Genomic DNA, 26,085 nt, shown 5'->3' with positions numbered 1-26,085 from the left:
GGGTGAGTGTCTTCCATGCCAGACCAGTACCCTCCAACCCTGCTCAGTGGGCAGGGCTGGGACCCCACTTAACTTTAAGACTCACACCCAGGAAGTCCCTAAACCCGGGCCCAGGTTCCACCTGGGGGGCAGGGAGGCAGCACAAGGCCTGCAGTGGCTGCCACTCACCCTTCCAGGGTCCAGCGCCCCTGCTCCTGGGCAGGGCATTCATAGCTGTGTCCAGGGGCTCTCGTGAGCTAGTCTGGGGGTCTGCCGGGCACCCTGGCTTCTGAACCTCCATGTCCAGCTTCCTACGAGAGGCCCCGGCCTTCCCCCTCACTCCCAGGGAGGGTCTGCCCAAGGGGCCACAGCAGGACTGGGCTCGACAGGGAAGAGGGTGACATCTCCTTGGGGGGGGGGGCCTACCCTCGCTGCCTCCGGAGAGAGAAAGGAGAGCTCTTAGGGATCCTGTGGGCTGGGGTGGGGGGGTCCATGGAGCTCCCCTGCAGCCACGTGAGGGTGAGGCCGGGCATGGCCAGGCTGGGGTCGGTCCTGTGTGGCCCTGGGAGCCGAAGTGCACTGCTGAGGGCTACTGAGAACCACGCCTCAAGGGCTGCCAGCCAGGGTAGGTTCTCTGGAGAGACAGCCCGAGGGGTGCCCCAGCCAGGGTCAGGAACAGGGGCCCTCAGGGCAGCAGTGAGGCCCACCTGAGAGGAGTGGGTGGGTGGGGCAGACACCCTGCAGGCTGCAGTGGAGGCGGGGGGGGGGGGGGAGACATGTGGGCAGAGCTGTCCCCTGTGGGGGATGCCACGGCCACTTTGCCCCATTCAGTAGTGCCCTGTCCCCCCAGCAGGGTGCGGTGTGAGCCACAAACTCCCACATTGGAGGAGGCGAGGAGGCGGAAAACAGGAAAGAAAGAATGGAACCCTCTTTCCCATCTTGTGAGGTCAGCCCCACAGGGGTGGGGAGGGAAATGGAAGCTTTGATCTGGGTCCGAAGGGATTGGCCTGGGACAGGAGGGAGAGGAGATTTCCCAGGAGTCAGTCTTAGGCCTGTGACCTTGAACACTTGGGTTGACTAGTCTGCAAGAGGAGGGTGGCTCCAGGACCACCAGGGACCCCTCCCCCAACAGGAAGGGAGTCCCATTGGGGACGGTCCCCAAGGAGCAGGGTTAGCATCTGTGTTTGCAGCTCGGACAGCTAGGGCCTTGAGGCAGGGCTGGCCTGGGCCTTGAGAAGCATGAGGGTCAGTCCCATCCTGGGGCGCCCTGGGTGACCTTGGCTCGGTTCCCCCCCCCACACCTCAGGGTTCCTTCTTTGCAAATGTGGGTCATCCACATAAGCACTAATTTTGCACATCTAGGTAATGGGGGGGCATGGTGTGGGGGTCAGGGGACCTGGGGGGACAGGAAGGAGGCCCTTTACTGGCCCTTCTGGGGAAGAGCCAACCTCTGGGCCAAAAGACAATCTCAGGCCAGGCAGCCACCCCAGCAGGGGACTGCCTCCCCCATTTTGCTGCGGCTGGAAAGTGCACCATCTCATTGCCCTCCGACCCCCAGTCTCCATACCACAGCTGCCACCCCCCTGGTGCCAGCACCCTCACTTTTGGGTCCCCAGGCCTCTGTGGCATGGGTCCCTGACTGTGGCTCACTGGTTCCCTAAGCAGGCCCTTATGGAGCACTCAGCCTCAGTGTGGCCCAGAGAGCCATGGGGTAGCCTTCCTCTGAGACAGTCTGGAGGGAAGGGCAAGTCAGTGACCGAACTCCCAGAGGACAGAGGGCAGAGGAGGGCAGTGACCTGCCGGGAAGTAGCGTCCTGCTCTGTGGAAGAAAAGGCGGGTCGGGGGGAAGACTCTACCCCCCACCCTGGGACGCCCCCATCAGTCACCCACGACTCAGGTGCTGGCGTGTGGACAGCAGATGGGGCAGCGGTTTATGCTCTCTCTATGTGGGCTCTGGAGCCTCTGGCACGAGGCTATGGGGCCATGGCGGCCCTGGCTCCTCTGCTGAGGCCCAAGTGTCACCAACAGACACCTAGTGACCCAGCCTGGGCAGAGGTGGGAAATTCACCACCAGCAGCACCAGCGTGCCCAGGGTGTAGATGGGGCAGCACAGAACACAGGGGCCAGGGCAAGCAGGAGGGCTGAGCCTGGGAGGCTCCTGGGTCCTCTGAGGAAGCAGCTCAGATATGGAAGGCTGGGCCTCGGGGGGAACAGAGCCAGAGTTCAGATATGGCTGAGTGGGGCCTTCTGAGGGGCCTTCCTCCATGGCCCCGTTGGCCAGCCTACCTCAGATGGCAGGAAGGCTGGGCTCTGGACGGCAGGCCGAGGCATCAGTCTCCAGACCCTCTCTGTCTCCTAGAGCCCTGGGTCTGTCTCCAGGGACTGAGGGAGGAGGACCCAGGTCCACCAGGTCCTTCCACTCCTCTCTCTCTGGAGAGGCCCCCAGAAGTGCCCCCTTGTCTGCAGTCTGGATGTCACCAGGAGGGCTAGGCTGGTTGGGCCCGCAAGAAGGGTGGTTTCCAGAGCCACGGGGCCTGGGGTCTCGCAGACGGAGCCTAGCCATCCACACAACTGGAAGAACAATCTCCTGGGTTTCTGACAACTTGAAAACCACATGTGATTTTCCACCGTCCGGTGTCCCTGCCCAGTTTGCTGGGCCAGCACTGCTGAGTGAGCAGAGTTCACCCGGATTCCTTCCACTCACCGCAGGGCCCAGCCCCTGGGGAAACGGGGGTCACCGCAGCCGTGGGGGCGCTGCTGGCCGGCTGGGGGCAGGCTTCCAGTGCCCTGAGTCTCTTCCACACTGGGAGGACAGTGTGTAGCCAAACAGGGTCACAACTGGCCAGTGTCGTTCCCAGGGGAACAGGGGTTGTTCAGTTCCAAACTCCTTTTTTAAAATATTTATTTATGTTTGAGACAGAGAGTGTGAGCGGGGGAGGGGTATAGAGAGGGTGGGGGACAGAGGATCTGAAGCAGGCTCCAGGCTTTGTGCTGAGAGTGGACAGCCCGATACAGGACTCGAACTCATGAACCACAAGATTATGACCTGAGCTGAAGTCTGACGCTTAACCGACTGAGCCACCCAGGAGCCTCCAAAAGAACTCCTAATGGCCTGAAGATATAGATGTCACAGTATTCAAGGAAAACACAGGAATCTGTGTTTATATCCCTCTTGGAAGAAACCTCTCAGGAGAAACAGTAGATGGAAATCTCAAGAATGTCGGCTGGATAGAAGTTTTAGCTTTCTGTTCAAAACATACTGAAAATTAAATCAAAAGACAAAACGCTGGGGAAGGACCTACATCCCCACACAGCATTTTAGGGGCCCATTGTGACCCCAGAGGTGCTCTCTGAGCCTCAGTTTCTCTGTTCTGGACAATGGGGTGATGACGGCATGGCTGCCTCATGACAAGGGCACACGGACTCCCGCAGGTGACTCTAGAAAGCTCTGCCCAAAAAACAGTGTCTTTGATAAAACAAAGCTGTTAAAGAAAATTATTTACGTTTTAAACCAGTTTGACTTTGTCTCCACTTTTTAAAGTCAGTGATGAGACACAATCAGGCACTTCACTAAAGTAGAAACGTAAGTGGCCAGTGAATAGACACAAAAATGTTGACCTCATGAAAAATCATGAAAATGCCGACTAAAATGTGCTCACTGCTGTCTTTCCCATTATAAAATTCTCATTGACTTAACACCTCCTAGGAAGACTCGGGGCGCTGTCACTCAGAATCCTGTGGCTGCAAAGAGCAGAAAGCCATGGTGACTGCTAACCATGTGTCACTGGTGGGGCCGGGGGTGCCCAGGGAGCTGGTCAGATGTCCTCTGGTCAGACGTGCCTGCATCTGGATCAGTGTGCTGAGAAAAGCAGACGGTGCTCCCCCAAGCAGGTGGACCCTGTCTCTGCTTGAGCCGAGATGGAATCTTCTCCTGCCTGTCCAGGTACATCATTTCCCCAGCTTCTCAGACCTTCGGGTGTGGACCGAACTGCAGTCCCCACTTCCTGGGCCTCCAGCTGTCAGACGGCAATATTCTCAGCCTCCATAACTCCATGTGCCAAACCTGCATGATAGATCCGTCTCTCTATGTATATTATATGTCTACACAGGTATATTTTACCTATCTATCTACCCATATATTTATACATACACACAAATGTATCCTATGGGTTCTGTTTCCCTGGAGAACCCTGGCTGATGCACCCTCTACAGCAGCTGAGCCCTGACAGGCCATCCCAGAGACACCTGTGTCATCAGCTTTCACTATCCCCCCAGGCCCCTCCACACCCCAGAACTTGAGCTCACTAGGTGTCCCAGAAAGGGCCGGGACCCCGTGACCGGACTCTAACCTACCCCTTGTTCCAATGAGACACAACCAGAAGGTCAGCCATGTGCACACCACACATGACTGCATCTGTCCACCTGTGCAAGGGCAGGGTTGGGCAGGCCCCCAGATTGTCTTCTCAGGAAATTGGATGCCGGCCTCACAAATGAGTGTGTGCCCCTGTATCCTGCCCAGAATGTTTCCTGCCCTGACATGCGCTGTGGCTGTGAAGGAGGTGTCCTGTGGTCCTGAAGTTGACAGGCCTGACAGGCCCAGCCTGTCCACAGGGACTTCAGGGAGCAAGGTATTGCATTAGCCCCTGAGACACCCTCCCCTGACCCCACAGTCTAATTCAACATGTCCCTGATTTTAGTAGGAGAAAATGCTACCAGCATGGGGCATGTTCTGTCCTGGGGATGTATTTGCTGTTCCTTCTATTTGCACACCTTTTCCTCAAACATCACTACTTTCACAAAGACCCCTACTCACTGCGGCTTCCCCCACTGCCCTGCGTAGAGCTTCAGCCCCCTACATCTGCCGAAACAACCCACCTGACGACTTCCCCCCCACTTCATGTCTGACGTATGGACCCATTGGGCTATCCTGACAGCATTGATGGCTCTGACTGAGTGGCCTTCCTGTGCTGATGCCCTTTGCCCTGTAACTTTGTAGGACACTCACAGGCTTGGCCACATGGCTATTCTGCCCAGTGGCACAGGGACAGACCCGGTTCAAGGAGAGGCTTGAAGAAGCACTTGCAATGTCCCCCGCCCCCTCCCCCCAACTTCCCAGAGCTGTGGGGGCCCACCTGGGCCAGCTGGCTAGAGGACAGGCCACTGGACCAAGCTGAGCCCCTATGAGGCCGGCACCCTGCCAGGGGTACCATGAGGGCAACCATGGGACCACCAAACCGGGCTCAGACAGGAGTGTGAGCTAATACATGTGATTGTTTCTATCTGCTGAGCTGGGTGGTTGGTCGCTGGGCAAGAGCTGACACTTACCTCGTGTGTTTATTTTCTGTCCCCGACTATCTGTCCCTGACCAGCAATGCTGTGACATTTATTTCTGCATCTTCCTGTTTAGAGGAATGCCTGGCACATGAGGCCGTGAGTGAATATCTGCTAAAGGTCTGAATACACCACAAACACCTTCACAGGATCCTGTAGGCCGGGCGGCAGAGTGCCCGTGAGAACGGCCGTGTGGCTGTGGCTGGTGTCCCCCACGAGCACCGGGGTCCAGAGAACCACCGTAGGTCCCGTCTGTGAGCGTCACGATGAAGAATAGCCAAGAGTCCCCTTCGTCTTCTGGAAGGGTAACAAACCCCGACTAATCATAACTGAGCACTCTAATTAAAGTGACACCCACGTGCTGGAGCACTCTGATGGCTTAGGCCAACGTCCCGGAGAAGACACTGCATCAGGCACTGACTGCATCATTTCTGGAAAAGATACAAAGTCTCCAAAATGTAAAATCTGCTTGAACAATAGGATTTAAGAGCTCCATAACATACCAAGTAAAACTTTAATAAAACAAAAAAAAACAAACAAAACCACTCAGTCTAATACTTAGGTTTGAATATTCTCAGGAAGCACAGAGGGCCCTTGTGTCCCAGTGGAGTGACACAGGGACGATTGATCGACCCTTTGTAACCTGCAACTTCCACTTATACAAAACGGGCTTTTCCATCAAGACAGGGTCATATACGAGTGATGGAAAACCCAATGATGGCTAACATAAGATAGAAAGTTATTTTCCCACATACACAAATCAGAGGTAAGCAGTCCAGAGCTGGCATAGCAGCCTGACAACAATCAGAAATTCCTGCTCCTCTCCTCTCATTATTCCCCCATTCTCAACTTATGGCTTCCATATCTTGGTGCAAAATAGCTGCTTGAGATCCAACCATCATTACATCATCCCAGGCAGTAGAAAGGAAGAAAGAAATAGTAGAGCGCAACTTTTTCCTTTAAGAACATTTTCTACAAGCTCACACAAATCTCCAAGTTGATTCCATTGACCTTGGCCTGAACTCAGTCACAGGCCGTAGCTACAAGGGAAGCTGAGAAGTGTAGTCTTTTTCCGATGGCCTCGTACTAGTGAAATTTCAGGAGTCCTATTACTGAACAAGAAGGCGATAATAGATGTTGAGGAATAAGTAACAGTCTTTGCTGCAGATGATATTCTGAGTCTGGAGAGATTACCAAACTCTTAGGAAGGTATGAAAACACTCAGTCTGGTGGAGGAAGATGTCAAAGCTGAAATCTGTGGGGCACCTGGGTGGCTCAGTCGGTTGAGTGTCCAACTTCGGCTCAGGTCATGCACAGTTCATGGGTTCAACCCCGCGTTGGGCTCTGTGCTGACAGCTCAGAGCCTGGAGCCTGCTTCGGATTCTGTGTCTCCCTCTCTCTCTGCCCCCCACCTGCTTGTGCTCTGTCTCTCTCTCTCAAAAATAAGTAAATGCTTAAAAAAAAAAAAAGTTGAAATCCCAGGACAAAATAAGAAACACACTATGGCATTAGCAATTTTGTAATCAGCTTGTGGCTAAGGTATTCATATTCTTGCCTGTGTGTCTACAGATCTGTGCCAAAGCCCAGCCAATGAAAACCAGAAGTGCAAACCAGCTCCGACGGAGGAGGGGGGCCCTCAGCAGGCGTTCACCCCAGTTCCACAGCTCCAGCTGTCCGAGGGGTTCCGGAATGCTCCCAGGGCCTCTGTGGCACCCTGAATCCTGAGAGCTAACACCAGCACCTGCTCTGTCTCTAGCCCCTCCTGACAGCCAAGCTTCTCAGCCTCTTTTTCCTCCTTCCTCGGTCCCAGGCTGCTGCACCTAGGCCTGGCACTCTTACCAAACCCCAGGGACTGCCCAGGGCCATCACACTCCTTTTGGGAACTCCTTCTCCTGGACAGGATTGCCCTGTCCAGTCTGTTAGGGTCGCCCAGACTTCCGGGCTGGCTCCTTCTGCCCCTCCCCCACTTCTGCACTGGGGCCTTTACAAAAATGTCCCCCACCCAGTCCACACCACGTAGGCCCAGGACTTCCTCCTCTCAAATCACCTACCCCCAGTCCTGTGCTGGAGTTCAGCTCCAGCAGGTCCAGGGGTTCCAGAAGGATGAACAGCATTGGGGAAAATAACAATGGACACAGACAACAACAGTGTGTTAGACTGGCCGCTTTATTGTGGCAAATGTGGCATTATATTTGTTAGCAGTTTCCTTGTAGCATGCGTCATCTACATCTATGTTTCTCGGCATTACCTAATTCTAAAAACGTTCCTTTGTGTAATCACCCATTAAGGAACAATATAGTTATTTTCTTGTAACGTTCCCTCCTGCCCTTTTGCTTATTGATTAATTTCTTCATATTTATTTTCATTATGTATCTACGTTTGTAACTGGTGGGTGGAGGTCTGAGAGAGGCCCACAGGACGAGTCTGTAGAGGGGAGTGGAGGGGTAGGCCAGGGTTGGGGCCACGCCCTGTGGACAGCTGGTCACACAGGCCTGAGCACAGGGGCATGAATGAGGCTCTGTGGATTTGGGGGTGACTAATGGGGGAGGGGAAGGTCAGACGCACCCAGTGAGGGTGGAGAGAAGTAACCCTACCCCATCCAGGTTGATGTGGGGGTCAGATGTGATGCGGAGGTGGTCACTTGACCCTGTTCCCCCTTGAGATGTCACTTCCTGGAATGAGTGCTCTTGAGGGGGCAGGACCCCCAGTGCTAGTGCTGAGCTGGACATCAGGAGGTCCCGTCAACCTTGCTGCTGGGTCTGCAATTCTGCCAGCTTGGAGTCATCAGAAACGGGGGTGGGGATGGTGATGTCTCAGAATGTCTGGTGCCCCTGCCCACCCGACCCCTGCCCCACCCCTGCACCCCAGCAGGCTCGGCATCCCCACTTGGCAAAGTTGCAACTCCTCGCGGCCGCTGGCTGCGGATGTACTGAACACCCTTCTTATTTCCAAGTTCCTTATCATGCAAGTGGTGGGTGCTCATTGTAGAAAAATCAGAAAATACAAATAGGCAGATAGAGCAAAGTGAGTACGGTAGGTCTTACTGAATGTAACCCACTTCCCAGAGAGAACCAGTAACAGTTTGTTACATAACCATCCGGGATTCTAGGAAGCACACAGCCTGGGGGTGTCCGTGATGGAGACAGGCTTCTTGGGTCACATCTGTGAAATAATGGAAAATACGCATATGGGTGTCTGCCCCCACTTCCTGATACAGAGCTCCCAAAGCCGTTGTAATTTCCTAAGTGACGAGAGCACTGGGCACATGTTTTGTCCCAATATTCGGTCTCTGATCCCATCCCAGACACAGTTCCTAAATCTCTTGGAATTTCCTGGGTGAAGGGAATGTCTTTTGTTCTAAGAGGAGAGTGTGGTTGGCTTCAGGGGGGTGGTCACCAGAAGGATTCAGCCATGATTAGGAGCCTGGAGCATTCTGCCTCACTCCCATCCTCCAGGGAAGGGAGAGGGGCTGGTGGTTTGGTCAATGATGGACCCTGCCCCCGAGAGGAGGCCCCCATAAAATCCCTGAAGTACAGGGTTCAGAGACCTTGCCATGGCGCACTCCATCTCCGTGGGGCAGGAATCACCTGTGCCCCGCACCCTTCTGGATCTTGTCCTGTGTGACTCTTCATCTACCCGCTCATTCCTATCCCTTAATATCCTCTGTAAAAAGCACTCTAGGAGGCAGACTGTTTTCCTGAGTCCTGTGAGCTGCTCTAACACATGATTGAATCAAGGAGGGCTTCCAGGAAACCCCGATTTGCAGCCAGTCAGTCAAAGGCACAGAAGCACCGGGACTGCAGGTTGGCAGAAGTGGAGCAGTGGCCGAGCCCTTGACCCATAGGATCTGCGCCAACTGCAGTCGGTGTCAGAACCGAACTGGACCTCAGGACAGCAGCTGGTGTCGGAGAACTGCTCAGTGTGGGTTCAGAAGTTGTGCGACAGTAAAGGAGACACAGGAGTATTTTTCCAACACAACATCCCAACACTGCCATTCACTAGCTGTGCAAATGCAGGCAAGTTACTTGGCCTCTCTGTGTCTCTGTTTCCTCCATAGCAAGTGGGAACATGAAGGTCATCCACTGACAGGAATGTCCTGGGCGTCGACGAGCTGACATGTGTAAAGAGCTTAGGATGTGGGCGCCTCCGTGTCTCAGTCGTTTGGACGTCTGATTCTTCATCTCAGCTCACGTCATGATCTCATGATTTGTGAGATCGAGCCCCATGTTGGGCTCTGTGCAGACCGTGTGGATTGGGATTCTCTCTCTCTCTCTCTCTCTCTCTCTCCCCCTGTCTCTCTGCCCTTCCCCTGCTCATGTGCTCTCTCTCAAAATAAACTTAAAAAAAAAAAAAGAGCTTAAGACAGTGCCTGGAAGAGACTGTATGTACATATGCTTAAAAAAACATTTTATTATTAAAATTTCAAACATATGCACCAGTGGAGAGTCGATGAGCTGAACTTCCTTCCATCACCGGCATCTAAGTTATCAGTTCATGGTGCCGTCTTGTTTCACAGTGTCCCATTCTTTCCTCTACCCCAGCATCATTTGAAGCAAATCCCAGACATCATGTGATTTCAGCAGGAAACATTTTATTGTGCATTTCTAAATGAAAGGGCTCCCTCTGCCTCTCTCTGTTCAACATCACCGGGGTCACCATTGACCACAATTCCGTTAAGCACTCAGAGCTAGGATCAGTCAGCGCGCACTTCCCCAGCTGCTTCCTGAATTCTGCTGTCTATGCTGGTTTATTTGAACTGGGATCCCGATAAAGCCCACATGCTGTGATTGATTGAACACGTCAGCTCTCACTGAGTCTGCACATCACCTGATGCAGGAGGGCGCTTCATCGCTGACGTGTACAAACCAGGAAACAGGCTGGTAAAAGCCGCCCAAATACCTGGCAACAAAGCCAAGCACGAGCTTGAAGTGGGTGGAAGACAGAGGACATCTGGGGGAGGTGAGGGCAGGCCTAGCCCCACTCCCCACGGGAGCTGCTGGGTCAGGCCCGCAGCAAACCGTGACACCCCCGATTCTCGCCTCAGGTGAACTTGCTCAGCACCTGGCCTTCTCCCCGTGCCCTGGGGACAGGCTTCCCCCTCCACTGTGAAGGCCCCTCCCCACCGCTGCCCCCCCCAGCCGCTAGACAATCCGGCCAGACTGGCCGGCCCGGGGCTCTCCTTGAAGCCAGTACTCTGGAAACCCCCATTTTTATATCTTTGTTTTACTGCAATGATAACAGTAGTAAATGGGAAAATATCTAAATAAAGGACATTGGTTCTGTTAACCTCAATGATACACACTGACAGTTATTGGGGAGCCTGGGTGGCTCAGTCGGTTGGGAATCCTACTTCGGCTCAGGTCATGATCTCGCGGTGGGTGGGTTTGAGCTCCATGTCGGGCTCTGTGCTGACAGCTCAGAGCCTGGAGCCTGCTCCGGATTCTGTGTCTGCCTTTCTCTCTGCCCCTCCCCAGCTCACGGTCTGTTATCTCTGTCTCTCAAAAATAAATAAATGTTAAAAAAACAACAACAACAAAAACCCCACTGATAGTTATTTCTTTTACCAGGAACAGAGGGGTTTACTCAGGAGTAAAGGAGGATTACAACCCGGGACAAACAGGTTGTGGCTAAACCGGGGCAAGTGGGGGGAACAGGGGAGAAAAGGAGAAAGTTGGGAGGGGCCGTTCCAAGGAACAGTGTGTGGAGGAGACTTCCAGTGGCCAGTGTGGTGGCTTCTTGCTGACGGAGCTGCTGGCAGGAGGTGGGGGCAGTGCCCACTGCAGGGGTAGTGGGAGCATGACCACGTGCAAGGTCACATCCAGGTAAGGTCAAGGTCAGCTCTTCCTGGCGGTCTGCAGTCGACCTCGGGCCGCGAGCTCCCCCTGCCTGAACCTCCCCCCCCACCCCAGTGAGGTTTCCCGTTACTGACTTTCAGTCACATCCATTCAAGAATGTAGTAACGTCATATTCTGTCCTAATATAAATGGAATAGTCTGTAGTGGGAAGAGATGATTTTGTTAACTTATGATGGAGTTTGGGTCAGCAAACACCCCTCTTCTCATAAGCCTTGGGACCCCCTAGCTCCCCACTGTTGGCAACCAAGTGGAGCCAGGACTGGTTGGCCAGCTGAACCCAAAGAACTTCACTGAAGGACATGCCTCTTCTCTGTCATTCTCAGGCCACGTTCCCGTGGTGAGGGGAGTCAGGGGCTATCCTCTTCCCTCTGGCCGTGTCTTTCTGCTCCAGATCCTGACCTTCCAGTCTCTCCACCTCTTTCTTATACCAAGCCTGTCTAGGTCCCCCCCCCACCCCCAAATTCACATGTTGGAACCCTGGTTTTAGGAGGTGGGCCTTGAGAGGTAATTAGGTCATGAGGGTACAGCCTCCTGGATGGGATCAGGGCCCTTGTGAAAGAGCTGCCGTGTGTGACCCCTTCCACCCTGTGAGACCACAGCAAGAAGTCCGCAACCCTCCGCAGCCTCCCGAACCGTGAGAAGTAAATATCTGTTGTTTATAAGCCTCCAGTGCGTGGATTCACTATAGTTGTCCAAACGGGCTAAGATGCCATCCAATCAGCAACCCACCTCCTCCTGCAAAGGCAGTATGGTTCCTCAAAAATAAAGCATCTTTATTATACAAACTTCCAGGCCCTTGGCAAGCCACAGCACCTAACACTAGCACATCTATTCCTATCAGAAACCAAATCCCGTAGCTCTGATAGATCTCTGCAGCTCAGCAAGGTTGATCACGGAGCCCCAGCAGCAGAGTCCAGAGCTGACCTAGGTCAGAGCTGTGGACTCAGGCAGCAGGGTAAATGGTGGCCATCCGCCCCCCCCCCCCCCGCCCCATTCACATCCACCTGGAACCTCAGAATGTGACCTTATTTGGAATAAGCATCTTTGCAGATGTAATTAAGATAAGACATTTCGAGATAAGGTCATCCTGAGTTAGGGTGGGCTTTAAGTTCAATGACTGGGGCCTTTTTAAGAAAAGAGGAGAGGACTGTTGGGGTGGTGGGGAGCGGGGGGAAGGGCAGGCAGCCACTGGAGGGACCAGCCACGGGCCCAGACCTGCCCGGACCCTCTCTGTGAGGCAGGAAGCACCCTCCCCTAGAGCCTGCAGGGGAAGCACGGCTGTCGACCTTAGAACTCTGGCCTCCGAAGCTGGGAGAGAAGAAATTTCTGGTGTTTGAAGCCACTCAGTTTGTTGTGGTTTATTACGGCAGTGCCAGGATGGAAAAACACAGGGTGCTATGAACTGAATTGTCTCCCTCGCCTCCCTCAAATTTCTATGTGGCAATCCAAACCGTCAATGTAGTATCTCCAATATTTGGAGATAACAGGGCTTTTAGGAGGTAATAATGTCAAATGGGGTCATGAGGGTAGGGTCCTATTTTGATGGGATTAGTGGCAAGGGGCGAGGCAGAGATCTCTCTCTTACCGTCTCTCCATAGCACACGAAGAGGCCACATGAGCCAAGAGAGGATGCCTCAGGACGGAGTCTACCTGCCTGCACTTTGACTTGGACTTCGGGTCTCCAGACTGTGAGGAGTAAGTTGCTGTTATTCAAGCCTCCAGTGTGGTGTTCCGTTGTGTCAGCCTGAGCTGACCCCCACACCAGGTACCCCAAGCCCATGGTGATGTGGAGGGAGCAAAGGAAGGCCCCTGGCTAGCACTAGTGGCTGGAGTGTCAGCAGCCTGACCACATGCTCTCTGGAATGCTGCTGGCAGGCAGCCCCCAAAACACAGGAACCCGAAGGAGTGGTGGCCCCCTGAGCCAGGGCAGAGTCCTGGCCCCAGAGGCCAAGGACAGGTGCAAATAGCACCAAAGTGAACTTTTGAAAAGGTCCACAGGGAGGTTTGGAAGATCCTCCCAGGGACCTCTCTGAGCTGGAGGTGGAAACCGGAAATAGCTAGATGAGATTCATCTTAGAAAAATGCAAGCTCACATATCTGGGCAAAACTAATCCACATCACAGCATGAGACAGCCACGGTATAGGGCGGGTGGGAGCATCGATCCCCAGGGCAGCTGCAAGGGCCCAAGTAAGAGGTCATCTGTGCAGCCTGACTTTTTGAGGGGTGGTCTTGGCATGGGGAAAGTCCCTGAGGCTAGGGACTTAGGGGTCTGGCAACCCCAAGGCACGTTTATTGGAAGTAGAGGGCTGAAGCTTCCATTTCCCAGAGGGCCAGATGGCGACCTGATGGTCCACGGTGTTGCGGAGAGGAGCACCCCACCCAGCAGTGTTGTGGCCTCGCCCACTGGTGCCCAACCTCCACTCAGTGGGCACAGAGGGTTCCCCTCCCTGATCCTCCCTGGGTGTGGGAAGGCCCATGTTCCTCCGTTTTGCAAGTTGCCCTGTGTTTTAAGCATTCAGGTGTGATGGGTCATTAGAAGTTAGAGACACAGGACACAAGAGGAAAGGAAATTGTTCTAGGGGAGAGATGGCTGCTCCCTGAGGAGAGGCAAGACCCACATGTGGGGAACGAGGCTCTGACCCCTTACACAGGCCCTGGGAGCTCCTCCTTCCCTGCTGGCCAGAGAAACGGGCACAGGGAAATGAGAGAGGGGCCAAAGCCCAGGCCTCCTGGCTGAGGAGTGAGCGTCCCGTGGCCCAGGAGGGCAGGTGGAGGCAGAAAAGGCCTCTCTCAGCCCTGTGCCTAGTGCCCTTGACAGGAGGCCCCAGGGAGAGGAGATCAAGGAGAGGGGCAGGAACAGGTTACACTTGGTCTGTCCCACCTGTTAGTCTGAGCATAGGCTAAACCTGCTTCAACAAAAAGATTCCAACATGTGGCACCTGAAAATAAGAGAGGAGCAGCTCCCTACTGTCAGGATGTCAGCTGTCCCAGCCTGATCTAGACAATCAAAAGAACCCCTATGTTGGAAAAGGCATTGCTGGGTGTGATTTTTGTTTTCATTTTGTTGGATATGGTTGCCAAATTGGCTTCCAAGAAGTCCTTTCTACAAAGTGCCAGTCCCCTCACATCTGACAAGTGCCCAGGTCAGGCAATCCGGTGGGAGTTTACTGAGTAGTGTTTCTTCTGTGGCATTCCTCCCGGTGTCCCTGCCGATTTTTCCATTAGATCACTGTCTTTTTCTTATTTATCTGTGGATAGTTTCACAATTACAGGAATTAGACAATTTCAAAATACATCGAAAATATTTTCCCCGGGGTTTGCCTTTTGATTATAATTTTTAACACATTTAAAATGTGAATGTGGTCAAGCTTATCACTCTTTTTCTTCCGTGTCTCCAGGTTTATCGTGACAGACTATGAAAACATTCGTGGACTTTTCAAGACGTTTTTCTGGTTTCTTTTTAGGTTTGGATGTTTGATCCATCTGGATTGCATTTCGGTGTTAAGGACGGAGGGAGCCAACTTCTATTTTTCCGAATGGCCGGTCAGTGGTACCAACGCCGCTGAACTGGAAAACCTTCCCGGGTTTGAAGCCCTGGAAAACCTTCCCGGGTTTGAAGCCCTCCACCCTCACCTTCCACCGGGCTCCGCGTCGCCAGGTGCAGGAGGACCCCCGCCTGGCCCTGCCCACTCTGCGGTCGCCGGCTCCGCCCACCCCCGTCGACCCCGCGGGTCCCGCCCCAAGCTACGCTTCCACATTCCATGGCTCCGCCCCAAGCCAGTTTCTGCCCCTTATAGCCCCGCCCCCACATCACTGGACCCGCCCCCACGCCCCGCCTCCGAGCTCTCCAGCCCCGCCCCACCCAGCCCTGGCCTTCCCTCTCCCCGGCCCCGCCCCTAGCCCGCCCCCTCCGCGCTTCTCGGCCCCGCCCCAACGCCGGCGCTCTTCCGGGTCGTCCCCGGGCGGCTCTAGGCGCTCCTCGAGTCATTTAAGTAAAAGGCGTGTCCTCTGGTGCTAATGGCATGGAGGAGGGGCGTCGCGCGCGCGGAACTCATTGGGAGCCTGGGGGCCTACACAGCGCTTCTAGGGGCCTAAGTTGCCTGCGGCTGGACCGGCTCGCACGAGACCGCCAGGTGCCGCTTCCCCTTCCAGCCAGCCTCCGCCGCCTTCCTTCCGACTTTCGCGTGCCTTCTTTCCGGCGCCCGCCCGCGGCCAGAGCCAGGATGCTTCCGAAGCGGCGGCGAGCGTGGGTCGGGTCCCCTGGCGGTCCTGCCCCCTCCACGGCGCGCTTCCCCGGCATTGCCATCTACCTGGCCGAGCCGCGCATGGGTCGCAGCCGCCGGGCCTTCCTCACGCGCCTGGCCCTCTCCAAGGGCTTCCGGGTCCTGGATGCCTACAGGTGCGCGGTCGTGGACGAGCTTGTGGCCCAGAGCAGCACCTGCCGAGGGCTCCTGCCCGGGACGCCTTCGGGGGCGCTGGCCCGGGTATTCCTCGGGGGCCCAGCTTCTGGAGGCTCCTGCTTTGGGATGCCTGGGGGATGGCACCTGCCCGGGGCGCCTTAGTGGGGGGCGTCGCAGGAGGAGCGCGGGGAGGGTGTGGCGCTTACAGCGGACAGAGTGTCGCCTGTGTGGGTATTGCCATACTGTCGCGCCCAGAGGACACTGCTGCGTGGTGTGAGGGCCTAAGCACAAATTGCTAGTGCTCAGAACTTTGCACGTGACCAGTCACTTTCACAAAAGGTGTTTCTTTACAGCTGAGGATATTGAGATCTAAAACGACTCACCTGGCAGCTGACCCCCCAGGGCGGAGGGGCACCTGAGGTTTTTGGATTCCAAGTTAACCCTGGAACTTCATGCTCATGTGGCTTTTCTCTCAATATCCTCTTCTATGAAAGGGTGCTGTAGTTGGGGCCAGGAGTGTTCTGTAGGACAAGAAGAGAACGTCTGCCAGAGAGAGGCCTTGTAAAGAGCCATAGGGGTGCGTGGGGTTAAGGGTATCAGTGGCTAACAGCCTTCTGCCCTAGGTGAGTTCATCTTGCCCCCTTAGCCAAAGTGACGTCGCTCCTCGGGGCTGAGAAAGTGACTTGAGGGAGGTCCAAGAGCAGCGATAATGACAGGCTGAGATTAAAGAACTGCGGTTCCCATAGGTTTGAAGTGGAAAGATCCAGTCCTCCTGCAGCTTTTTTTTTTTTAAGTGAATTAACCATTTTCAGTGGTTAGACCCACTCCGGAGGCGTGTTTAATGTACTGGATGCTAAGACCTTTTGCTTATTAGCTTGTCTAATCTTTGTAACAACCCTACCCAGTGGATATGTTGTTATCTTCTTTAAAGAGGAGGAAATCAGGGCACGGAAAAGAGATGTGCTCAGGGGCATGCAGCATGTATGTGGCAGAGCTGGGGTTCAAACCCCAGCAGTCTGGGTCCCAAGCACTTAGATGGAGACCCACTGGTCCTGCCCACTAGAGAAGAACTTTCTCAGGGGTCAGAGGAGACAGACAGACAGACAAGTGGACACGACCCTGGACTGGGCTTACAGTCACAGGTGGAGCAGACAGGCACGGCTCTGTGGGGTCCTGGAGCGCCAGAGGGGTTCAAGTGCCAGAAGAGGTTCTCTGAGGACGTGACATTTGAGGAATGAGTGGGTGCGCACCAGGCAGAGGGGAGAGGGGCAAAGGCCAGGAGGTGTGGAGCGAAGCAGGGAGGACCTCTGGGCATCACCCCCTCCCCTCTCTCTGCCCAGCTCTGAGGTGACACATGTGGTGATGGAACAGACCTCAGCGGAGGAGGCCAGCACCTGGAAGGAGCACAGGGCGGTGGCAGGCTCTCTGCAGGGCCACACCAGCCCAGTGCTGCTGGACATAAGCTGGTTCACGGAAAGCATGGCAGCTGGGGAGCCCGTGCCTGTGGAGCCCCGGCACTGCCTGGAGGTGAGCTGGGGGGAGGGCCGCAGGGGCAGGCCTCGCCCGGCGGGTCAGGTGAAGTGTCATCACCGGCTGCCGTTAGACAAAATGGGCAGGAGGGTTCAGCGCAGGCCACCGGGGACCCTGGGAGGCCAGGCCATCCTGGCTTCTGCTGTCACCTGGCATAAGCTCTTGGGATCCACCTGTTTTTAGCACATTCAGGCCTTTCTTGCTCAAGTAGTGAGATGGTACCTCCTCGCGAGACAGCGGGACGCTGTCCTCAGGTGCTGTGGGTCTGTGGCCTCTGTCTGCCTTGGTGCTTCCTGGTGAGCAGAGCTGGGGTGAGGGGATGGACTCAGAGCCAGGCTCTCCATGTTCGAGCCCCACGTCCCTGTCTATGAGGTGGAGTGACCAGCACTCTGAGCCACGTGACAGAGAGGGCTGGGGAAGTGGAGCTGCTACTCTGGCCTGAGGAGCCCTCCTCAGCCTGCTCTGCAGGGCAGGGCTGCTCTATGCCTTCTGTCCTGGGAGCCGGCCCCGCAAGCCCTGCAGCCTCCAAGTGGCCTCTGTATTGCCCATCTGTAGGTGGCCGTGCCCGGGAAAGTGCTGCCAGGCTCAGTATGGATGCCACAGTATGCCTGCCAGCGCCCCACACCCCTCACACATCACAACAGCAGCCTCACGGTGAGCCCCGGGCTCCCAGCCTCCCTGGGATGGGCCCAGGCCTGTTCCTGTGAGCACTGCCACTCTGCCCTGCCCCAGTCTGGGGACGGGTGGTGGAAGGGAGGGTGGGGTGGGGTACCCTTCCCCTCACCCAGGCCCCCTCCTCGCAGGAGCCTCTGGAGATGCTGGCGGAGGCGGCTGGCTTTGAGGGCAGTGAAGGCCGCTTCCTCTCCTTCTACAGAGCGGCCTCGGTGCTCAAGGCCCTTCCGAGCCGGGTCACAGCCATGAGCCAGCTGCAGGGGCTGCCCCACTTTGGAGAACATTCCTGCAGGGTCATCCAGGTAGGTGTTCACCACCCTTAGCAGGGTGGTTGAGGAGAGGAGGGAGTGGAGGTGGTTAGTGGTTGAGTCCAGCCGAGGAGATTTCCAGGCTGAGGCAGGTCACCCTCTGCTCAGATGCCTCATCTGTAAATTGGGGCCACACGATGTGGCTGAGAGGGACCAGACAGGACTGGTAGCTGGCACTGTTGGCATTGGCCCAGCTGTCCAGGACGGTAGAAGAGAACCCATGACTATAAGCACCACTTCTTAAAACACAAAGTATTTGGGGCACCTGGGGGGCTCAGTTGGTTAAGTGTCCGACTTTGGCTCAGGTCATGATCTCACGGTTCGTGGACTCAACGAACTCTGTGCTGACAGCCCAGAGCCTGGAGCCTGCTTCAGATTCTGTGTCTCCCTCTCTCTCTGCCCCTCCCCTGCTAACACGTTTTCTCCCTCTCTCTCTCAAAAATAAACATTAAAAAAAATTTAAAACAACAACAACAAAGTAAGGACCCAAAATGTTAAAATGTCTTTTTGTACACTTATCACTGAGAGAATATATTGTGACAAAAAGACTTTTGATTTCAGTTAAACTTTTAAAGGAAGTCTCATTGAATGCACCGCCTGTGTTTTGAAAAGCAGTGTTTGGGGCGCCTGGGTGGCTAAGTCGGTTGAGCGTCTGACTCTTGGTTTCAGCTCAGGTCATAACCTCATGGTTTGTGGGTTTGAGCCCTATGGACAGTGCAGAGCCTGTTTGGGACCCTCTCTCTCTGACCCTCCTCTGCTCACACTGTCTCTCAAAATAAGTAAATAAACTTTAAAAAAGAGAGAAAAGCGATGGTTTCCCTGTCCTGGGACTTGTAACTCATTTGAGAGCTGGCCTGTCCCTGGGCTGAGGGGCTTTGAGGCCAGGAGATTTGGTGGCTCCCTGGGCACAGTCTCTCCTCCAAGTTCCCCTGCTTCCTGACTGGATGAAACTGCCCTGTGGAGTGTTGGGGTTCCGCCTGCTGCCTGGGCCCCAGCTCTTATCTCCAGTCAGGCTGACTGTTCTGCTTTGTTCCCCAGGAAGTGCTGACACAGGGAGTATGTGAGGAGGTGGAGAGAATCCGATGCTCAGAGAGGTACAAGACCATGAAGGTACGTGTGGGGCAGACCCTGGTGGGCACATGGAGCCGTGGCCCTCCCTCAGGTGACAGCACAGCTCCAGCCATGGACGGGAGGTCAGCAGGGGCACCCAGGGGTCAGAGAAGGTCTCACTGAGGAAGTGGCAGCTAAGTTGACACCTGATATGTATGAGGCAGCCAAACAAAGTGGGGCCTGGAGAAGCTTGTTTTTAGCACAGGGAATTTTCTAGATCACTCAGCACCATCTGCTCTGATTGGACCATCTGTGGGGTGTTCTCAAGCATGTTTTATGCTCTGGCATCTTAAACAGAGCAAACTGGACAAAATGTAACCACCTCCTGGGTGTCGCAGGGCCACTCACCCTTGCACGGTCTCCTCGTGTCCACAGTGCATCTTCCACTGTTCCCATCTGACCTGCTGACACCTGTCGCATCAGCAACCTGTTGGGGGAGTGGGTCACGATGCTCCGGGAGGTGGCCCAGAATGTTGTGAGGGGCAGTGGGGGCTTCAGAGAGGGACCAGAGCCACATGTGACACACGGAAGGCCCCAGGTAGGCAGAGGACAGGAGTGTATGGGCCACATGGGAGTTAGTGGACGAGCACTGATGGAAGGCAGGACCCTCACCTCTCCCTGGACACCCAGAGGTCACCCAGGTCAGCAGAGAGGTGTGTTAACGATTAGAAGTTTGTAGTCATAAAGCAATAGGTTAGGTTGTTCTGAGCATTTTTTCTGGCAGGACCCAGCTGGTGCTCTTGGTTCAGGGGATCAAGGGAAGAGTGGGCAGCATAGCCCAAGAAGGGCAGGGCTGCAGCCGTCCTGCAGGAAGCAGGGTCCAAGGATCCACTTGCTGCTGGGTACTTCCCCTATTCTGCACGCTGGCTGCTCTGCTGGTTGAGACCTGGCCGCAGAAGGTTCCCTTTCCATGGGTTACAGCCTCCACCACTGCCCAGGCCGGACCTTCTGTTTCAGTTCCAGAAATCCCCAGGGAGGGGATTGGCTGGCACAGGGCAGGTGCCCACCTCTGACCGACAAGCTGTGGTTGGGGAGGAAAGAGGTGATGGGCTGGGGCTGGGGTCTGGGCCGCCCTGTGTGGGAGCCCCGTGTGGCAGGCAGTCCCCGGCAGGAGGTGGGCTCCTGTGTCTATCTTCCAACCCCAGGCTTGCATTTCCTTCAGCTCCTGCTACAGCGACCCTCTGGTTGTTAACTGCCTGTTGTTTTGGTGTTTGCTGAGGAGCAGAACGAGGGGCAGGAGGCTCCGATTGCTCTTAGGTGGGAGTGGCCAGTGGATGAGAGCTGTGAGCTGTCTGTGTGGGATGCTGGAATCACAGGCTGGAGCTGCGGGTTCTAGGGAGACCGAGGCCCTCTGGGGGAAGGTACACACGGGGTCTCTTTGTGCTGTGCACCGTGAGGCTGGGCTGCATAGCCGGGCTCGGGGATTGGATCCTGTCTGTACTGTCACTGTGTGGCCTCAGGCAGCTTGCTCACACTTGAGAACTGTGAGTAGGGATGGCACCTGCCAGGCCACGGGGTGGGGCTCAGTGAGGCCCTAGTGAGATGCTGTGGTGGTGCTGGCCTGGGACAGCACCCCCTTCACAGACCGCTGCTGCTGTCTGCATCTTCTGAAAGGGCTCTGCTCCTGACCATGCTGCGCTCATGCCCCAAACAGCTTTTCACCAGGATCTTCGGGGTTGGGGTAAAGACTGCTGACCGGTGGTACCGAGAAGGGCTGCGGACCCTCGACAGCCTCCAAGAGCAGCCCCAGAGGCTGACCCAGCAGCAGAAAGCAGGTGAGCCCTGTGAGAAAGGACAGGACCCTGGGCTCCCACACCATGGCACCCTCAGCATGGACACGGGGCATGTGCGGATGGCTGCCTGGATGGCAGGTAATGGGATCAGTGCAAAGGGCCCTGGTGGCAGGCAGGCCTCTCTGGTGGCCTCCCTGGTCTCCACCCAGTGGAGTCTGGATCCACTGCAGCCCTTTTGCAGTGAACAGTGATGGTCACAGTAGCTGCTGTGACATTGAGGCCTCCTAGTGGAACTCAGATCTGGACCAGGCCCCTTACCACTTCTTACTGCTTCTCCTTTTTTTTTAAATTTAAATCCAAGTTAGTTAATATATAGTGTAATAATGATTTCAGGAATAGAATGTAGTGATTAATCACTTACTTATAACACCCAGTGCTCTTCCCTATAGGCGCCCTCTCCTTAATGACCATCCCCTTCTAGCCCATCTACCACCTCCCCTCCAGCAACTCTCAGTTTGTTCTCTGTTTAAAAGTCTCTTACTATTTGTCTCCTTCTCTGTTTTTATCTTACTTTCCCTTCCCTTCTCCTATGTTCATCTGTTGTGTTTCTCAAATTCAACCTATGAGTGAAATTGTGATATTTGTCTTTTTCTGACTTATTTCACTTAGCAAAATACACTCTAGTTCCATCCATGTTGTTGTAAATGGTAAGATCTCATTCTTTTTGATAGCTGAGTAATACTCCATCATATATATAAATCACATCTTCTTTATCCATTCATCCATCATTGGACATTTGGGCTCTTTCCATACTTTGGCTATTGTTAAAAGTGCTGCTATAAACATTGGGGTGCGTGTGTCCCTTCGAAACAGCATTTTTGTATCTTTTGAATAAATTCCTAGTAGTGCACTTGCTGGGTTGTAGAGTAGTTCTATTTTTAATTATTTGGGGAACCTCCAAACTGTTTTCCAGAGTGGCTGCACCAGTTTGCATTCCCACCAACAATGCAAAAGAAATCCTCTTTCTCTGCATCTTTTGTTGCCTGAGTTGTTAATGTTAGCCATTCTGACAGGTGTGAGGTGGTATCTCATTGTGGTTTTGATTTGTATTTCCTTGATGATGAGTGATGTTGAGCATCTTTTCATGTGTCTGTTGGCCATCTGGATGTCTTCTTTGGAAAAGTGTCTATTCATGTCTTTTGCCCATTTCTTCACTGGATTATTTGTTTTTTGGGTGTTGAATTTGATAAGTTCTTTATAGATTTTTGGATCCTAACCCTTTATCTTGTATGTCACTTGCAAATATCTTCTCATATTCAATTGATTGCCTTTTAGTTTTGCTGACTGTTTCCTTCGCTGTGCAGAAGGTTTTTATCTTGATGAGGTCCCAATAGTTCATTTTTGCTTTTGTTTCCCTTGCCTCCGGAGACGTGTTGAATAAGAAGTTGCTGCAGCCAAGGTTAAAGAGGTTGCTGCCTGTTTTCTCCTGTAGGAATTTAATGGTTTCCTTTCTCACATTTATTCACCCATTTTGAGTTTATTTTTGTGTATGGTGTAAGAAAGTGGTCCAGCTTCATTCTTCTGCATGTTGCTGTCCAGTCTTCCCAACACCTTTTGCTGAAGAGACTGTTTTTCCATTGGGTATTCTTTCCTGCTTCATTGAAGATGAGTTGACCATAGAGTGTGTCCATTTCTGGGTTCTCTATTCTGTTGCATTGATCTGAGTGTCTGTTTTTGTGGCAGTACCATACTGTCTTAATGACTACAGCTTTGTAATACAGCTCCGAGTCCGAGATTGTGATGCCTCCAGCTTTGGTTTTCTTTTTCAAAATTACTTTGGCTATTCAGGGTCTATCTGGTTACATACAAATTTTAGGAATGTTTGTTCTAGCTGTGTGAAGAATGCTGGTGTTATTTTGATGGGGGTTGCAGACCCCTTACTTCTGATTCCAGGAAAGGGAGGCTGTGTCTGTGCCCTGTGCACACCTTGCTAGCATGGGGCTGGTGCCCTGGCCCACTAGGTGATGGTATGGGGACTTGTGTGGCAGGAGAGGCTCAGTACAGGGCTTGCATGGGAGGTGGCACCATGCAATGATATCATCATTGACTGCATGATATCATCATTGACTGCACCCAGTCCCCTCTCCCCATGGTGCCGGAGAGATGGAGCCGCCAGCAGCACTTAGCCTGTGCGGCCACATGCTGTTACTCCCCACTTAGACTTCTCATTGTGTGGAAAGGCCAGTGACACTCCCATGGTGGGGGCGGGGAGATAGGGCTACAGTGAGGGGTTCCTGAGTGGCAGAGCCACCTTCTTCACGTGTTTATCGCTTTCTGGGCCATTTTATGGATGGGAAAACCAAGGCATTCAAAGAGGTAGACTGCGTCGTTAGTGCACTTACATCAGCCTCCTGATGGGATGGAGAAAGTTCTGCAAGACGCTCCCATTGGGGAGAACTGGGCAGGGGGCTCAGGGGCTTCTGCCATTTCTTCCAACTACATGTGAATCTGCAGTTTCCTCTGAATAAAAGTTTACTATTTAAAAGGGAGGAGGGGACAGTGGAGAGCAAGACAGTGGGGCTGAAAAGGTCAGGAGAGCCGCACTGCCCACAGGACTCCGGCACTACCAGGACCTGAGTGTGCCGCTCCAGCGACCCCAAGTGGAGGCCCTGCAGCGGGTGGTGGAGGCAGCCGTGGGGCACATCCTTCCCGGGGCCACCGTCACGCTGGCCGGGGGCTTTCGGAGGTAAGGGGGTCTGGCCTGCCCCTCCCACCCCAGTGAAGGCGCCTGAGGGGGGGCCACAGAGGTGGGCCTTCCTGCACTAGTGGGACCGGGGACAACGGGAGGCCCACATATCCTGTGTTGGCCCGAACTCAGAGCGGGCCCCCTCAGGGGCAAGTTGCAGGGCCACGACGTGGATTTCCTCCTCACCCACCCCCAGGAGGGCCGGGAGGCAGGGCTGCTGTCCAGAGTGATGCACAGCCTGCAGAGTCAGGTGAGGAGCTGCCTGCTGCCTACCCTGGGGGCTTTGCCGGGACCCGGCCCCCCCCCCCCCCGCCCGGCACCGCGGACCCCGCCACACCTGCTTCTCCCCCAGGGCCTTGTCCTGTACCACCAGCATCACCACGGCCACTGTGCAGATGCCGCCTGCCCGCCCCGGCAGAACCATGCCATGGACGGCTTTGAGAGAACCTTCTGTATCTTCTGCCTGCCTTCACCCCCAGGGGCTGCTGTGGGGGGCGCCCGGAGGGCTGTGCGGGTAGACCTGGTGGTGGTCCCTGTCAGCCAGTTCCCCTACGCCCTGCTGGGCTGGACCGGCTCGAAGGTAGGGGGCTTGCTACTGGGGCTGGGCGGGGCCTCCCGTCAGGGGCCCCCATACAGCCTCGCTTTCTGCAGCATTTCCAGCGGGAGCTGCGCCGCTTCAGCCGGAAGGAGAGAGGGCTGTGGCTGAACAGCCATGGGCTGTTTGACCCCCAGCAGGTGTGTTGCTGGGAGGGAACGGCCTGGCCCCGCGCCCCTCCCCCCTCCCCCCCCCCCCCCCCCCACTGGCACTAAGGCTCCGGCTCCTGTTGCAGAAGAAACATTTCCATGCGGCTTCGGAGGAAGACATCTTCAGACACCTGGGCCTGGAGTACCTTCCCCCAGAGCAGAGAAATGCCTGACCCAGTCGCTGGCCCAGTCTGCTCTCTGGAGAGGCAGGCCCTGTGGATGCCCTCCGCCGCTGGAAGTCTCCAGGGCAAAGATGCACTGTGGCCCCAGGTCCTCACCCCACACCCAAGCCCGGATATAATGAAATGAGCACATGTAACAAACCAAGCTCTGTTTTTTTGTGCTGCTGGTTGCCCAGGGGGCGTGGTGCTGATTCTGTGCAGAGGCCCATCCTGCTGGGTGTTGGTCGGGGGCAGGGCTGTGTGACCCTGGGTCAGTGAGGACCTGAAGGCACCTTCTCTGTGGGCTGGTTGTGGAACTTGAGGTGGCGGATGGCAAGTGCTTTGTGCGGTGGGGCTGGGGGGGTTGTCCACCTGCTGTGTGGCCAGCCACTGGGGAGGACAGGGCCCAGAGGTAGGAGCTGGGGGCAGGGGGAGAATTTCCAGGGCCCGTCCACCACCTTCCAGCCAGGCTTCCTGTCTCTGCCTCTGCTCTTCTAAGGTCTGTTCTCAGAAGGCCTTTGTCAGCAGGTCCTGTCGCACCCCTCGTTGCTCCAGGCACACACTCGTGCTCAGCAATTCCAAAGCCTCACAGTGGCCCCCAGAGCCCTGGCCACCCCTGACCACTGGCCTCGTCTGTTCTCCGACTGCTTTGAGCCAGGTGCCTTCCTGCCCCGGTGCCCATGTGAACTGCCCCAGACACCCACGAGGCCGGGGCAGGTCTCAGCCTTTCCTGGAGGGGCCTTGGCCATGCAGTGTTCTCTGCTCCTCAAATCCCCAGGCCTGCTCCGGCCTCAGTGCCTTTGCCACAGGACCGTCCACTAGAAGGCCTCTCCTGACTCAGGTCTCTGTCTGTTGAGGACTTTCCTGACCACTCGCTGCGTTAAGAAATATTTTTTTAAATAACATGCAAATTGATTCTTTTTGGTGTCCCTGTGTACACCCATTCCCCTCCACCATGCGAGCCCTGGAAATAAAACAGCCAGTTATTGTGCCAGCAAAACAGGTTTGTTTACTTGGGAATGACTGAGGGACAGTAATCTAGGACAAGTAACCTAATAAAACCAAAAGATGGGAACAGGAGGAGGAACAGGAGGAACAGCCTTCCCTTTGGGAAGGGCTGTCATGTATGAAAGTCCAATGGAGATTCGGAGTTCGGGGTGGTGGTTTCTCACGGGCTGGGCTGGTGCCAGGACAAGGACCCTTCTCCTGTGGGCAGCAGGACAGGCTTCCCTGCCTTCCCTTCCTCTGTGCTGTCAGCACAGAGCCTGACCCAGGGCTCAAACTCACAACCCAGGGATCATCACCTGAGCCAAAATCAAGAGTCAGACAGGGGCACCTGGGTGGCTCAGTTGTTAAGCATCCAACTCAGTTTTGGCTCAGGTCATGATCTCGTGGTTTGTGAGTTTGAGCCCTGCATCGGGCTCTGTGCTGAAGGTGCCGAGCCTGCTTGGGATTCTCTCCCTCCCTCTCTCTGCTCCTCTCCCACTCTGTCTGTCTCAAAAATTCTCCCTCTCT

General features: G+C 54.9%; 1 protein-coding gene across 3 annotated transcripts; it reads left to right on the top strand.

The window, feature by feature from the left end:
• Window positions 1-15,114: 15,114 nt before the first annotated feature.
• POLM (DNA polymerase mu) lies at window positions 15,115-24,736 on the top strand. Of its 3 annotated transcripts, none has more exons than XM_047096774.1 (11): window positions 15,115-15,565; window positions 16,907-17,093; window positions 17,652-17,750; window positions 17,900-18,070; window positions 19,115-19,186; window positions 20,841-20,961; window positions 23,533-23,665; window positions 23,813-23,915; window positions 24,018-24,245; window positions 24,317-24,400; window positions 24,496-24,736. In XM_047096774.1, exons 1-11 carry the CDS (start codon window positions 15,189-15,191, stop codon window positions 24,580-24,582), a joined length of 1,662 nt encoding a protein of 553 aa, XP_046952730.1. In that variant the 5' UTR covers window positions 15,115-15,188; the 3' UTR covers window positions 24,583-24,736. The 3 variants fall into 3 exon arrangements, with proteins under 3 accessions (XP_046952730.1, XP_046952729.1, XP_046952731.1); XM_047096773.1 differs by having other exon boundaries at window positions 23,798-23,915; XM_047096775.1 differs by lacking the exon at window positions 17,652-17,750 and having other exon boundaries at window positions 23,798-23,915.
• The last annotated feature ends 1,349 nt before the right edge of the window (window positions 24,737-26,085 follow it).

This window comes from Lynx rufus, unplaced genomic scaffold (assembly GCF_022079265.1).
Source record: "Lynx rufus isolate CCGP_SWC_20201006 ecotype Redwood Valley unplaced genomic scaffold, mLynRuf1.p SCAF_4, whole genome shotgun sequence".
Classification (NCBI taxonomy): Eukaryota; Metazoa; Chordata; class Mammalia; order Carnivora; family Felidae; genus Lynx; species Lynx rufus.
Note: the sequence above shows the minus strand (reverse complement) of the source record. Positions and strands in the feature narration are given on the sequence as shown.